The sequence below is a fragment of the Pterocles gutturalis genome, unplaced genomic scaffold (assembly GCF_000699245.1).
Source record: "Pterocles gutturalis isolate BGI_N339 unplaced genomic scaffold, ASM69924v1 scaffold32328, whole genome shotgun sequence".
Taxonomy (NCBI): domain Eukaryota; kingdom Metazoa; phylum Chordata; class Aves; order Pterocliformes; family Pteroclidae; genus Pterocles; species Pterocles gutturalis.
The window spans coordinates 1-15,116 of NW_010124040.1; the positions used below are offsets into that span (position 1 = coordinate 1).

General features: G+C 40.6%; 1 protein-coding gene across 1 annotated transcript; it reads left to right on the top strand.

Moving 5' to 3' along the window:
- Window positions 1–8,555: 8,555 nt before the first annotated feature.
- Window positions 8,556–14,705, top strand: NCEH1 (neutral cholesterol ester hydrolase 1; the record flags this gene model as incomplete). The annotated part of the gene is made up of 4 exons (XM_010078142.1): window positions 8,556–8,784; window positions 10,657–10,726; window positions 12,408–12,579; window positions 14,088–14,705. Coding segments are annotated over 4 exons (1,089 nt in total), but the record flags the coding sequence as incomplete, so codon positions are not given.
- Between the last annotated feature and the right edge of the window lie 411 nt (window positions 14,706–15,116).

Below are 15,116 nucleotides of genomic sequence, written 5' to 3' on the forward strand. Positions count from 1 at the left end.
GAAGAGCGTGAATGGTTGGTATTAAGTGTGCCTCAGGGAAAGAAGACACAGGGAGGCTCTTCCAGATATTAAACTGCCTTGACTTGGAATAATATTACTAACAAAACTCTCTGAATGCTTGATGTTGTCACAAGATGCACATGGCAGTTCTGTCACTTTAGGATGTCTCCCTCATTTTGTGCCAGTGTTTTTACACTGACATGAAGCAGAGATCACAAACTTTCTGATAATGGCTCTAGCTGTGACCTTTATTTTCTTCTAGGATGGTCTGATCTTTTACAAGGACCGGTTAAGTCATGGTCAGGCCTGATGTAAGGTACCATGTATGTGAAAGTACGTTTTTAAAAACTTCCTAGCAGCACTTCAGTTTACTAATTTGGTTCTGAAATATACGAAAACTTGTACTTTGAGTAGATGAGAACACAAACATATTCAAAAAAGGATTAAATTAGTTAATGGATAGAGGGGCCCTAAATGGATACCAAAAGGACTAGATGGGAATGTACCTTCTACGTTCCTAATATAATAATTGCGGATGCTGGGAAGCACGAGAAGTGGACCATACAGTGTCTAGACTTCTATATTCTGCCTGAATAGCTTCTCTGTTTGCCACTGTTGGAGACAGAGTCCAGGCCTAGATAGACCGCTCATCTGAGCCACTGGGGCATCTTCTCGTGGTCCAAATGTATCACTGAATCAAAATGTATCTCTAGGATGAAAGGATAAAGCCTTTTTGCCTGTACAGGATAAAACCTGTTTGCTTGCATACTCTCCCATGTCTGCTGTGAAAATCATGCAGACCTGTCCTACAATAGATTCATTCTTCTGTAAAATCTATGGCTTGATGTTCACTTGCTCCGTGCTGTTAACTCCGGTAACTGAACAGCAAGTGCTCAGCTTGACCAAATTCATTGGTGGTACGGACAGAAGGGCTGTGATGCCCCCCCAGCATGCTGCCTGCAAAACACATCATAACCATTCAGCCAGGAACACCTGAACCAAGTCCATAACCTCTAGCTGAAGGAGACCTATCTTTAGAAAATCATATGACTGTAACTATATATGTATGTATATTGCTATTGGCTTATGTACACATCTAGTTTATGTGGTATGTTGGGTGTAGTCAGATGAATTGTGATGCCTCTGCCTTGGAGGCTAAAGGGTATCTCTTCTGGGATAGCCTAGAGGTCATAATCCCAGAGGAGCTGGCAGGACAAAGCCTGCCCAGGTGGCAGCTGGAGCAGACTGGCAGGCAGGGCTGAGGTGCCCAGTCTGTCCACAGTCCCTGGGGTGGGGCAGTCTCTGTTAGGGGGAAGTGGTCATGTCTTAATTGTTTACATCTCTGTCCTTAGAAATACAAACTTCTACAGGGAGAAAAATTACTAAACAAGTAACAGTTCCTGTAGTAGATTACAAACCAGAGGAAGGAACGAGTGAGTTTTACCTAGAAGCATAAAAGAAGTGAGGCGCTAGAGGTGCCCCAAATCACTGAACGGGTAAGCCTTGGGGCATTCGTTTCCAGAGAGAAAGAGAACTAGCTTTCCAAGGTTTCAGAAGTCTTTCCAACACAGAGATGCAGCACAAAGTCAGGAATAAATGACTACCATTAAGAAGGATCTGTATGAACTGAAGCTAGGAATGTACAAGTTAAGCTTCAGTATTTACTTTGTTAGACAGTTTTTGTGTGTGTACATAAAATAAAGTATATGTCCATTTGTAGAGCTCAGCTTCCCCTTTCTTCCTCTACGGGCTACTGTAAGACCAAATGGCTTAACATTTCTCTAAATGTGACCGCTGAACTTTCCCCCACTTCTGAATGTATTTTAAGCTTGCTATTTATTACGTTCCTTTGTAGGTCTGATAGCAGACAGAAGTACATTGCTGATTTTAAAATCTCTGAAATGTACTGTAATATTTTTTTCCAAGAACAAGAAACAAACTTCATGTGCTTCAAATAGAATTAATTGTCTTTTGCTTATTTTGAAATAGATTTGTGAAGACTCTGACTGTGAAGCATGACGATTTGTTGTTAGGGATAGTACATTTGTTTTCTTGGTGTATTAATAATCACTAACCAATAAAACATAAGGATGTCACTGGTTTTCAGTGTACTAATGATAAGGTTTTGCATTTCCATGTAGAGTTTTGTTCCAGTCAGCTATAAATTTCTTTACAAGCTTGGGACTGACTCAGTGTCCTGGCTCAGCATGAGACACTTCAACAAATGTTCGAGTATAATCACATGGTTAAAAAACTGCTTAATGCTTACAGGGCAATTACTCCAAGTAGGTTTCAAAACATACTACAGATGGGGACCGATACTGTTATCCTAATCTTAATTTTGGGGAAACAGAGATAGGAAGAGATGGAATGCCTTACCCGAGGCCACAAAAATTCTAGTGGCAGCGCTGGAAATTGAGCTGGGTTTTCAGAGCCTTCTGCCTGCCTGTGCCCTCTTTAATGTCCTATGCTGCCCCAGAATGAAAACAGAGAAACTTAGACTTCAATAATCGTAATGAATTGATGGGAAAGTGCCTAACTGCAAAAGAGTAGTTTGTCCCTCTCACCTGTCTCAAAATGGGACATGGTAACATTTTTACAGAAAACTGTGATATAACACAATTTGAGATCAGAAATCAAAAACCATGTACGTATGTGTGTATACAGGTACATCAGAACTCGGCTTCACTGCAGTTTGGATAACAACATAAAATTAATGATGGGATTGAGCCAAAGATTAAATGATAGGTATTGGTTTAACTTGGTGTCTGCCAAGAAGTGGCTAAAGCAACATTTCATAATTCTGCTGCTAACAGCAGGATTGATACAGGCATTTTTCACTTCTTCCCCTAACCCCTCTTCTTTATTGGAGTAACGACAGCAGCATATGTTTATTTAATAAGCCCTTTGAAATGAGTTATTTCTGAACACCACTGTCAAGATACTTGCTATTCTGGTGCATGACAAGGAAGAAAGGATTTTTTTTTTTTTTTTTTTTTTGTTAGCTGGGACAGCTGTTAGCAATATCTACCTACCCATATATTTCAGCATAGGTGACTTCTGGACAGATGTAAATCGTAGCTGTAGCCAGCCAAGTAAGTTGTTGGTGTCTTTGCATGCAAGAACACAGTCTTGGAATTGGTTTACAGTAAATGAAGTTGTGGTGGATAGGTCTCACAGCAGTGGCACCTGAGGAGAAACTGAATCACACTGGCAGTCCTGTTTGCTGCAAAAGGTAACTTTTGTCTCTAGTATAAAAGCAGATCAATCATAGATGAATAGGTACGTGCACAAAACCTTACATTAAAATGTAATCTAGTTTCTGCTTCTAATTAATAAACTGTGAAACAGTCTTCTTGGCTTCTTTTCAGTTCTGAAGGAAATTGATAAAATTAAGAGCACTTGTCTTTGAGGACTGTCTTCGTATAACAGTGTTAAAAATACATATTCATTACTGGGCAACAGTGCACCTGCATTAAGAAATAGTTCTGTGAAATAAAATAGACGTTCACCTTTAAACAGGGTAAACTGCATTAAATGCACATGAAACAATCTGTTCTGCGTAAATGGGGAAATTATTCCCGTTTATTTTTTAATATCTGTAGTCAATAATAGAGATTAGTGTAGTTGGCATTTTGGACTCTAATGTTATAGAAATGTGTTTGGCAAAGTGATGCCAGAATTTAGGATACTACCTGCATCTTTTAAGGTGGGAGGTTTAGTTTTAGACAGCTCAGTCTCCCACTGCCAGCATCATTACTCATTTGGGTCATGAGTGAGACTTGGCTTGGTCCCGAGCAGTGTTGTATGAAGAAAGAGCCGTAGCTGTTTGCTTAATGCCTGATCCCGCCGAGGCCTGAAAGGTCAGCGCAGGACCTTGGGTCTGACCAGCTGCAGAGGCAGTGGAGGAAGCAGCTGATGCCTTCGGCTTGGCTTCAGAGGCACGCTGCCTTTGTGTGCTGTCTGAATGCGACCTGTTGCAATAATTTCATGGCTAAAGGTCAGAGATGTGAAGCTGGACAGTGTCAGCTATGGAAGCCATATGAGGACAAAGAATCCCAATGTGCTGAGTACTGTTAGAGGTTAATAGACTTTAGCAATAGGAAAACAGTTTTGGATATTTTTTTGTCATACAGAGCCCATGACTAATATGGAGTATGGGTCCAGGAGGGAGGTAAGCACAATAGCAGTGAGCATTTGGGATCCTTTGTGAAATTACCAGCTGAGGAGCTAATAGAAGAATCCTAATAGTTTAGAGGCAGCTATTGGTGATTAAAGGTGCCTCTGTAGTACAGTACTTTGTTCGTTCTCTGCTTTTTATCACAACCTTGACTCCTTTTTTTCATTTATTGGAAAATTTTTCTACATCAATTAAATCTTTCCATGTCTGCTACCCCTCACCAAAGAATTTACCAGGAGGAGGATGGCAGTCTTGAATGTTTTAGTCTCTAGGGGCTACCTGGGTTGTCCCTAACTGAAAACCCCTGCTATGGGGATGTCCTGGTAAGATTGTGGCTGTAGTGGTTGCTTTGCCTGACTTGTTGGAGAGCTGGGGAGCATGACAGTGAGAGTGTAGATCACACTGCTGCTGAGGCAGCTGTGGGTCAGGGAGAGCCAATGGCCACAAAATGAAAAGCTGCAATCGGAGATGAGCAATAGATTGTCAGTAGCGCTACTGTAATATGTCCACAGTGGATATTTGCTGAGTGGGCTCAAACACCAGTGAAAGGCTCCCGTTTTCCTCACCAGCCTGTCCAGCCCTCCCCTCCTGGGGACCTCCTGCCCACCCGGCTCTACCTCGCTTCCCAGCAGCTTGGCTCTCTCGGCGGGTGTCAACCCATTGGTCATTCCAGCCCATAACGCTGTGAAGTTCATCAGCCACACTTCCCTGGAGTTACCTGTTTAGGAAACAAAAGTGTTTATTCAGATGGATGCATAAAACTAGTCCTTACGTGGGAAAATGTGCGGCTGTGACCCAGAGCGAGTGATGTGCCATGCCTGTGTCTGGCACAATTCTGGGCTAATGCCCACAGGGCTTTCATCTTTATACTATATCCTCTTTCTGTGAGTTTGTCTTGACTTTTTTCTGTAGTCTTTTAATTTCCCCCTTGTCCTTTTGCTTTCTCTTCCTTTACTCTAGCTTGTATTCTTACAGCACTGTCTTCTCTCCCTTTTCACCAGAGAACATCACTGTTTCTCTTCCGCGGGCATAAACATGCACACACGTAACTCCCAAATAGATTTACATGCTATATTTGATAGCTTGCAACAGTCCTGCATGTTATCAGAGGAAGGGTGGCAAAAATGATGAATACCAGCAAAGATCAAACTAGTTATTGCTCACATGAGATGACCAGATACAGTTTTGTAACGGATTTAAGGCAATCCAACAGTGGACTGCTGCCAAAAGGGCTGGTCCCATTCCTTCCCCACTCCCTCTTTCCTCCCATGGGTTATCAGTAAGATAGTGACCTGGCTGAAGTTCAGTGGTGTTTCTCTGGTTTTGCTGGGTTCATATGGAGCTGGTGCAGCAAGGTCATGCTCTGAGGCTTTGCATTTGTTAGTGCCAACACAAGAAAGGTGCCGGGGAAGGACAGCCCGCGGCAGGTCTGCGCTTTGGGCGGCAATGTAGTCCTAGAAGAGAGTTATCCAACCATTAAACACGTCATCTTCTGACAGTAGTTATATTACAGAGTGATAAGATATTATGTATCTACTTTAAGTATTTATTTATCAAGAAAAAAACTACAAGAATTTTAGTTGTAAGAACTTTGGGCAAGACTAGCTCTTCGCCAGCAAAAAGTGCAATCCTGATGCCTTACAAATGACAACCAACTAGGCTGGTTAGATAGCTATACTTACAAAGAATCTGTCTGATAAGTGCTTGGGAAAAAAACCTGCCTACGCCTAACAAAAAAATCAGGACTGTTGCTTTTGTGCCCTAACATATCAAGCATCTCTTCCAGGTTTTTGGGTTTTAGATTCTTGGAAAGAGTAGTCTATTATAGGGGAAAAAAAAGGCCATGAAAGAGGGTGATAGCCTGCAGATGGCCACGGTGCTCTGCTGTTTAAAGAACAGGGCAAAACACTTCTCAGTAAACACTAACTAGCCTTGGAAATAAAGCATTTCTGGTTCCAGGGAACGTGTGGTAATCTCGTCTACAAAGAATGTGAACTAAAGTGGGAGAAAACTAAAATGGGATGTCAGGCTGAAAAAAAAAAAAAATCTCTACAAAAATGTTGTTTTGCCTGGCAGTATTTCTGGATTGCTTCCCAGCAGTTACCTTCCCTGGGAGCCTCCGTGGGGCACAGGGAGGATCCGATCTGTAGCTGGTTACATCTTTGCCAAATAATGAATAGATGTATTACTCTTCAGATTTCAAACTTGAACTGGGTTTTCTTGTGGGAATTTTTAAGTAACGGTGGGAGAAAAGCATGATCTGAAATTCAGAGGTACAGACAGCCTTGTGAATTCAGCATTTCTTCCTGTCGGGTGGATGCTTCGTGTTTCTTCTCCCAGAGAAAAGCCTTCCAGTATAAAGAAATTATATTCCATCCAAAAAGCAGCAAACATTGTAATATTTGTATTCCCACAAAACTCTCTCAGCAGGGTGATGATAGTACAAGCTAAGCAAGAAAATAAAGTCTTTATTGTGAGCTCTTGTTTTGGAGGTGGATTCCTCTTCCCTGTTCACATAGCAGCCCATTTCATTTGGTATAGATTTTTTTGGGGGAAAAATATCAAAGCTTGTCTGTTTCTACAGCAATCTGCAGTGGAAGTGGGGTCTACAGCTGGGGCTGTAGACCTAAGGAGACAGATGATCTTTGGCATGGATGCTGCTGAATGCTTCAGAATTTGTTTTTCCTCTGGAGGTGTGTGTTTGCCTCTGTCAGCCGTTCCTTCGCCATGAGCAGGCACTCTGGGCAGAGAAACCAAGACTTGGCACCAAAAGTGGCTGTGAAAACTGCACTGCAGAAGTATGGTAAACAAACCCAAGTCAGTAACATGAACTAGCTGTTCCTGTGAACAGATAATAGAAACCAGAAAGAGACTCTGAAACTCTCATTTGCAAAATCATGTCTGTCACGAGGAAGCAGACTTGGCTTCCACTTAGTTTTTGTACAGGTTAAACTATGGCAACTATCTGTTGTCCACAACGTGAATGCAGTCAGACCAGTGCCTGACCCTGCTCTCTCTCCGATGTCAGCAGCTTTAATTCCTGCCAGCAGGTTTGCGCTGCACTAGTGGTACTAGCAGAATTAAAACAGTACAGTGGTCGTGTGTAGGCACACGCCATGGCACCTAACAGTACACCTCTTATTCCAAGTATTTGGTCCCTGTACATAAAATAAAAGGTCACAGCTGACCGTTTTCCTTATGGTAATGGTCCTACAGGTGTACATTAGGTATATGTATTAATTTTACCTCCCATCTCCATGGCCTTGGCTGAGAAAGTTGTACAAAAGGCTAAGGTGATTATCCAATTTCTAGCCTTCATCACAAGGACAGAGATTAACTTTGCAAGAGGGGAAAGACCCCCTCTACTTTTTCTCTTTAATGGCCGTTCTGGTCATCGTAGTCCCTGCAGTCCTTTGGCTCACCCTTTGCCACCCCTTCTGCACCACCTAAGGAATGGGAACAAGCATGCGCTACAAATAGTGTGCAGGTCATCCGTGGGGAGCCAGTTGTGACCATTTAGGCTGGAGGAGTGCCTTGGATCCCAGTACTGTTTGTTGAGGGAAACGGGTTATCCAGGGCAAAGTTTGAAAAATAAACATGAAAATAAAAATCCTGGATAGCCAAAAAGGATAAAAATCTCTCACCTTCTACCATAAGGGGACAGAAAGATCAGATCATTCTTAATTTTTGTAGTGTTTTACCCCCACAAATAAAAAAGTAATACACTTCAGTCTCTGGGCTTAGAAAAAAGAACATCGCTAACCTGTGATTTTGGATAGCGTTTCAGATCCTTCCCAATTCAGCAGGTAAATATAGGACAAGCCAATAAACAACTATTATATTCCTTTAAGACCATTCCTGTTTTCAAATTTATTTGCAATCCTTGAGAACTTTGGTAATTCAGAAGTGGAAAGATTTATGCTTTGGGGTGGAACAAAAGAAATACTTTGCATTTTTGCAATCCTTACCACCACAAAAACTTTGCCTGTGTGGCATTGCCATCTGCTGGCACCGGTCTGAGGAGCCTCCCAAGTCCCTTAGTGGAGCATGCTGGTGAGGTTAGTCTCCTTTCAGAGGTGTCTTTCAAAGGCAGGATCTGAGTGCCCATTCACAGTTGTCTTGATCCACGTAGTGCTCATGGTTTGATTTGTTTTGACAACAGAGGATCTTTTATGGACAGGGGTTTGTTTTAGTACAGCTTTAAAAGCATTAGAGGTCTTTGATAATCATTCCTTTTCCAGTGAATATTCTAAGAAGCCATCTTCATTTTCATATAGGACCTGTCCTTTGAAGATGGTTGCATTAAATATCAGTGCAGTATTATATGATATGCTCTGAAGTAACAGAAATCTCCTTTTTTCTTTTTTTTTCCTAGTGTCACCTGATTCACTATCTGAGACTCAGCCATCACTTGATAGTTCTGAATTATTTAATTTGTACCTTTGACAAGCTGAAGTCTGTCTCCTCTGAAGACATTAACATCACAGATACTGTTTTTGATGGTGTGGAAGTCAGAGTGTTTGAACCTCCTGCAAAGCGAGATGAAAGGCTCAAGCGCAGCGTTATTTACATCCACGGAGGGGGCTGGGCCTTGGCAAGTGCAAGTATGTGTCTGCCAGTAATTAAATAGGATTCTGGTCTGGTTCTCTCCTACCAGGAGAAGCCAAAAGCTGGTTTGACAATTTTGCTAAGATGTACCTGAATACAGTAGTAACTGTCTCCACTCTGGTAGATCAGCTCTAGGAGGTGGGGGGGAAAATATTGTGAACATACAGCAAAAATGCACCTCTTACCTGCCCATGAGCTGTAAAAGGACCAAAAGGCTAATTTTGTTACATCCTGAGAGGACAAAATAGCTTATTTAAATTCCTGGGAAGCCTGGATGCGCTGTTTGGGCCAGTCTCCCATTTTCTATGGTCATGTGCAAATGTCAGTCCTCTGATGAAGATCCAGTGACTATGTGTAAGAGTTTTGCACCATTTTCACACAATGATTAGTAGAAGAGTGGTCTGAACAACACTGCAGGTAACCGCATTGCTAATGTTTAGCTCTTAACTACCACGTACTTGGAATACATGGAATACATGCTGCTGCTCACAGACAACAAGCAGTGTGACGAAGGAAACCAGTAGAGGTGGGTTCCCATCCCATGGTCTGGCCACCTACCTTAGGGAACCACTGCCACCACTAGCAGAAATTACGTTGAAAATTAGTGCTTTTTACTCCAATGATGAGCCACAAACATGGACAGAGAAAGTGAGGTGTAGCTATGGGCAAGGATAAGCTAACCACTGATCCTACCGCATCATATGAGAGGAGAAAAGCCTTGTGAGGGGAAAGGGCATATGGTTCTCATGGCTGCTCCAAGATCCAGATCCGATAGGAGTCTTGCCTCTTTGCCTTCCCCGTTGCTCCTGCGACATCATGAAATCCATACAGCCCTGATGCATCCCATGGCTTCATCTGTAGAAACAGAACATTAACACGGTTTACTGAAATGTTCCAAAACAAAGACTGTAGTGATTGCATTTGGACTAGGCATGTGTAAGTCACTTAGGCTATGACTTAGGTGAAATTTAAGTTTCTAAATAACTTTAAAATCTGGCCTTCATGTGCATTTGGAAATCCCAGTCTCTTTGTCCTAAAGCAGTTAAAAATTTTGCTCCTCTTCTACAGAGGAACGGTGCTTTGAGATGGGTTTTCTTAAGCCTGCCTAAGGGATGTTTGTTACCATCCTGCCCACCTCATTTGTTCTGTAACAGTTGGCATATAATTCTTGTGTAAAAAGTTTATATTAAATTACCACACTTTGGATGGCTGTAACTCAGCTGTGTCAGATGCTATCCTCGAGTCCAAGATGCAGATGTTAATGGCACAAATGTTACAGCTAAATATTAAATTCTAAGACTAGATACTTTAGAAAACATTTAGTGTCTTAGTATATTTTATAGTACCGGGAACCAACAATTAACTAACTGGAAAGGAATAAAATTAAAGAAAATCAGTCCACTGATAAATTGGATAGCTGTGATTAATCCTCCCTTAAATGAGTAGCTCGGTTGACATTAATAGGGCAACTCATTTGAATCAAAGCAATGCATGTTATAATAAAATGAACAACGAGTAGTGACTCATACAGTCATAACTGTTTCTGGATGCTAATGCCCCCAAGCCACTGGGTAGCTTAAATTTTGCCCATCTGAGAGAATTGTGATAGGTGGATGAAATGACATGCCCCAAGTCACCAAGAAACAGATGAGAAAGAAAGCATTAGGCTGCAGGAGTTCTCCAGGCGTGAATTATGTTCCTTGTGCTACAGTATGCATTTGGCAGTTTATCTATTGCAAGCTGATCTCATTTATTTTGCTTATATTTGTATGATATCTTTATATTTTCTGAGAAGGCTTACGTACGGTTTTGAGAATATTGACATAAATGGACTCCTATGTCTGTAACACCATGTCCTTTCATTCCAGGAACAAGCCTTTATAACAATCTCTGCAGAATCATGGCTCAATCTCTCAATGCTGTCGTTGTCTCAGTTGAGTGAGTAGCCTAAAACTGATTGAGTAATTTTAAGGTATTAGAAATACGTAACATCGTTCTTTTAGCTTTTCCCTTGTTACTGGCTTGTGTATAAGGCTTTAACTTGTACAGTAATTCTCTTTACCAGTCTGATATTTTTACTCTTTAACCCACTAAACAATTCCAAGATAAACAAACCTCTCAACTAGCTAACTACATTACCTAGATGACTCCAACTTGATTGGTACTTTTCCCATCCTTATTGTCCACGTCAATATTTTCTTTTGCAAACCCAATCATTTGATATAACTGCTCAAGTTTCCCACCTGCAGTTGATTACATACCAAACCCTGTGATCTAATTGTAACTTAATTATATGGAATTGATGTTACTCATTCAATACTTACAGTGTAATTTAAAGGGTCACTTTTTTAAACTTCTTTGTTGTTTATTAGTAGAAACAATGAAAAGATAAAAAGCAGCTGTTGGTTATTCCAGACTAGTAGCGATCACAGTATTGAAAAGTTCCTTATTATTCCTTTTCTAATTTATGGTGGTATAATTCTGCATGTTGGTCTGAGTTATTGTTTACCTCTTCTCCTTAGCCATTATATCTTTCAGTCAAGGCGTTTGTACTCAATTAGTGAAGACTAATTAGATTTCTCATTGGTTTAATTACACGTCTTGCTTTCATGATGTATGCACAGTCTGTTACCCAGTTTTGCAAGGAGTTCCCAAAGGCCTCGCTGGTATTCCTTTGTAGCTGATGCAATATATAGATTGTTTTCTGAAAGCAGATCAGATTTAGAGTTTGAAACACTTTTCGTGTAACCTAAGTTTAAAATTTATTCAGCGTATGAAATTTTTTTTTAGCTTAGATTCTGAAGACAATGTTTTGAATCATAAAACTGGATTTTGTTTTGCTTGTTTTGCTCAGCTCTGCTGTGAATATGTAAAGTCTGTAGATTGAAAAGCTACAAACAGAAGACATGCTTCGTGCCATAAGGCCTAGTAACAACTCTTAGATTACAAAATATTCAGTAAATATGAACAGACTTCTCCTGCACCATTATTTAGAAACTGAGAAAATCTTGTGAATGGGACTCAGCTGCTATCTGTTCCTGGGCAGACTGTTTATTCTCTGTGCATCAGTCTCTCCACCTGCACACAATGGGTATATTCCTGCTCCATTCCTCGGTACAGGAATTCTTGAACCTCTTGCAATGGAGCAAATTGGTATTACTTCACTTCCTGGCTATCGTTCATTTCACGACACAGAGGTATAGCAAGGTTCATGCTGTGGGGTGTATATGACAGATTCTCCCTCATACTAGTTAAGGTTGGATTTGGATCAGAACCAGGCTGATTGTAATGAATCCCTTGCCAAGGGTGTTTTAAATATTCATTCATTTTTATAACGTATGATGAAATCCTCTATTGGGAAATCCTTGGGAAGTGCCTCACAATTTTATAGTATCTTGGTATTATTCAGATCTAGTAGGTGCATATTAATCTTTCAGAATTAGAACATTAATTATAAGATTAAGTCTTACGTACGGATTACACACCTCATATTTTTCCCATGGTATTTATCCTAATGAATTAGTTATTTGCCTTTAAGGAATACCTGATATAGCCTATTAATCCTGAAAGAGAAGTACACTGATGGTAATAATTGTATCTCATCTCTTTTCTTTTGTAGATACAGGCTGGTACCAGAGGTGTGCTTCCCTGAGCAATTCCATGATGCTCTTCGTGCTACTAAGCATTTTTTGCAGCCTGATGTCTTAGCTGAGTATTCAGTTGACCCAAGTCGAATCGCAATTTCTGGTGATAGCGCAGGAGGAAATTTGGCAGCTGCTGTGTGTCAGGAGGTAACATCCAGTGTCTGTTATATATTACACTACGACAGTCCCTAATTTAGTGATGCATATAGGTTGACAGATTCTTTGTGCTGCATCATCACAAGGTGATGTGCCAACCCTAAAAACAGAATGGTAGAAAGCCAGCATCTAGTCACTTTACAGAAGAAAAATTAGTCAGTCGCAATATGAATCACATAGCTTGCAATGTCTTCCTACAGTTACGCGTTGTTATGGGTCAGATTTTAAGAGTAAGTAGCTAAATGACTTCGTTTACCCCTTTTGCTGGTGAATTTTTATTTTTCTAAGTAGGTAACTAAGGTACGTGTGTAATTTATCAATTTAGCTTCGTATTTTTAGATGCTTCTCTCTGAAGATATATTTTTATTTCTTTCAATTACAAACAAAGGGCAAAAAATACAATAAATGAAGCTTAATTCTTTTGGTAAATTGTCTTCCTGTAGCATTTTGCAATTTTAAGGAAATTTCTTTTGTATATCTCCAGCTTAAATGTAATCTGAATTTAACCTAGTAAAGATTTTAAAGGCAGCCTGAGGCAAGTAATAATATTTTTCATGGTTGAGGGAAATATTACTATTAGCTTTTTCGTATTGCCATAACCATCGGTGATAAGAAAGCAGATACCATGTCCAGACAACTAATTATCATGACAACCTTGCAATATTGAATTAGGGTGAAAAAATTAATAGGGGACAGTTACACTAAAAGTTTCAATATCTAGGACTGATAAACATGACAGTACTATGTTTTGGAAGTTTCCCTGATGCATATTTCTTTTTAATAAAATCAGTGATGTAGGATTGTTTCAGGGAGAGGTTACATACATTAAGATCCTTCAGCCTGCAAAAGAGACAGACAAGATGAGACATGATAGAGAACTGTGTATGTCATGTAGAAGATGAAGTAAAACAAGTGTTTGCTGATTCTTCCAGAAACAGATTAGGGGGTACCAAATTTATAATTGGTAGGCTCAAATCAAATGCGGATGTCAGTTCCAAGGCAAACACAGAGAGGTGCTTCTGTACCTGGTGAGACTTTGCTAGAGAAAACTGTGGATGCCAACAGTTTGCATATGCTCAAAAAAAAAAAAAAAGAAAAAAATTAGATAAATTCATGGAAGAAAACTCCTTGAAAAACTGTTAAAAGCAAGAATAGCTCCTTTGATTCAGGAAGTCCCTTCAGTTGCCAACTGTTAAACTGGGAACTGCATTAGCAAAATGCCACTTTACACTTTTTTTTTTCTTCTTACACCCTTCAGTAAACTTCTGCCACTGATTTCTGTTGGAGACAGGATACTGGGTCTCTGCCTGACTGGCCATCCTATTAAGCGAAGAAAATGGTCAGGCTGATAATATTTCAGACAAAAGAGCAACATTATCTGCATAAAAGCAGAATTCAGCCTAAAAATTGTCGAATGAAGGGTTGCTTATATGAAGTTCTGGGCTGATATTGTGATGTTTTCTTCATAATCCCAATTCTGTCCTGTGTTCTTCCCACAGCTTAGCAAAGATGAGAATTTGACCATCAGACCGAAACTTCAGGCCTTAATTTATCCAGTCCTTCAGGCATTTGACTTCAATACACCTTCTTATCAGCAGAACATGAATATGCCCGTTCTTCCTCGTTATGTCATGATCAACTACTGGATAGATTATTTCAATGGTAATTATGACTTGGCTCACTCGCTGCTGATTAACAACCACACTGCCCTTGATGTTGGCCAAGCTCTCTCTTTCAGAGGACGTCTGAACTGGACATCTCTGCTGCCTTCATCATTCAAAAAGAACTACAAGCCTGTAATACAAACCACAGGCGAGGCTGAAATCATCCAGGAGATACCAGCGCTGCTTGATGTACGAGCAGTGCCACTGCTTGCAGAAAATGAAACTCTGCAGCTGCAGCCAAAGACTTACATCCTGACCTGTGAGAATGACGTCCTGCGAGACGACGGGGTGATGTACGCCAAGCGCTTGGAGAACGCCGGCGTGGAAGTCACGCTTGATCACTTCGATGACTGCTTTCATGGCTGTATGATATTCACCATTTGGCCTACTGATTTCTCTGCGGGTGTTCAGACCAGAAACAGCTATATAAAATGGCTGGATGAAAACCTCTGAAGAGAGAGAGTCTCTCCAGAAGACACAGAGTGCTCAACTCTGGTGTCTCTTATTGCAGAAGAGAACAATGAAAAAGTGCACTTTTCGAAATTCAGAGTTCCTCTATTCAGCTGCAGCTGCTGGGGGTTACAGACCACTAACTACAGCCTTCACTAGCTCCATTGGCCTTGCCCAGCAAAGGATTTTGAGAAATACTTTTTCAAACTTTGATTTTTTGTTTTTCACCTTCTTTCTGATGACTATCATCAAACATGAACAAATGAGCAGGGAGATCAGCATTCCTGTAGCATTCTTAACTGGCTGGAACTTTCAAGGTTTGACTCTTAATTAGGCAGAAAGGCCCCAATTTTCAAGTGATGTGAAGTAAAGCCATACACCTACATCTACATCAAAATATGTAAAAATGGGAGC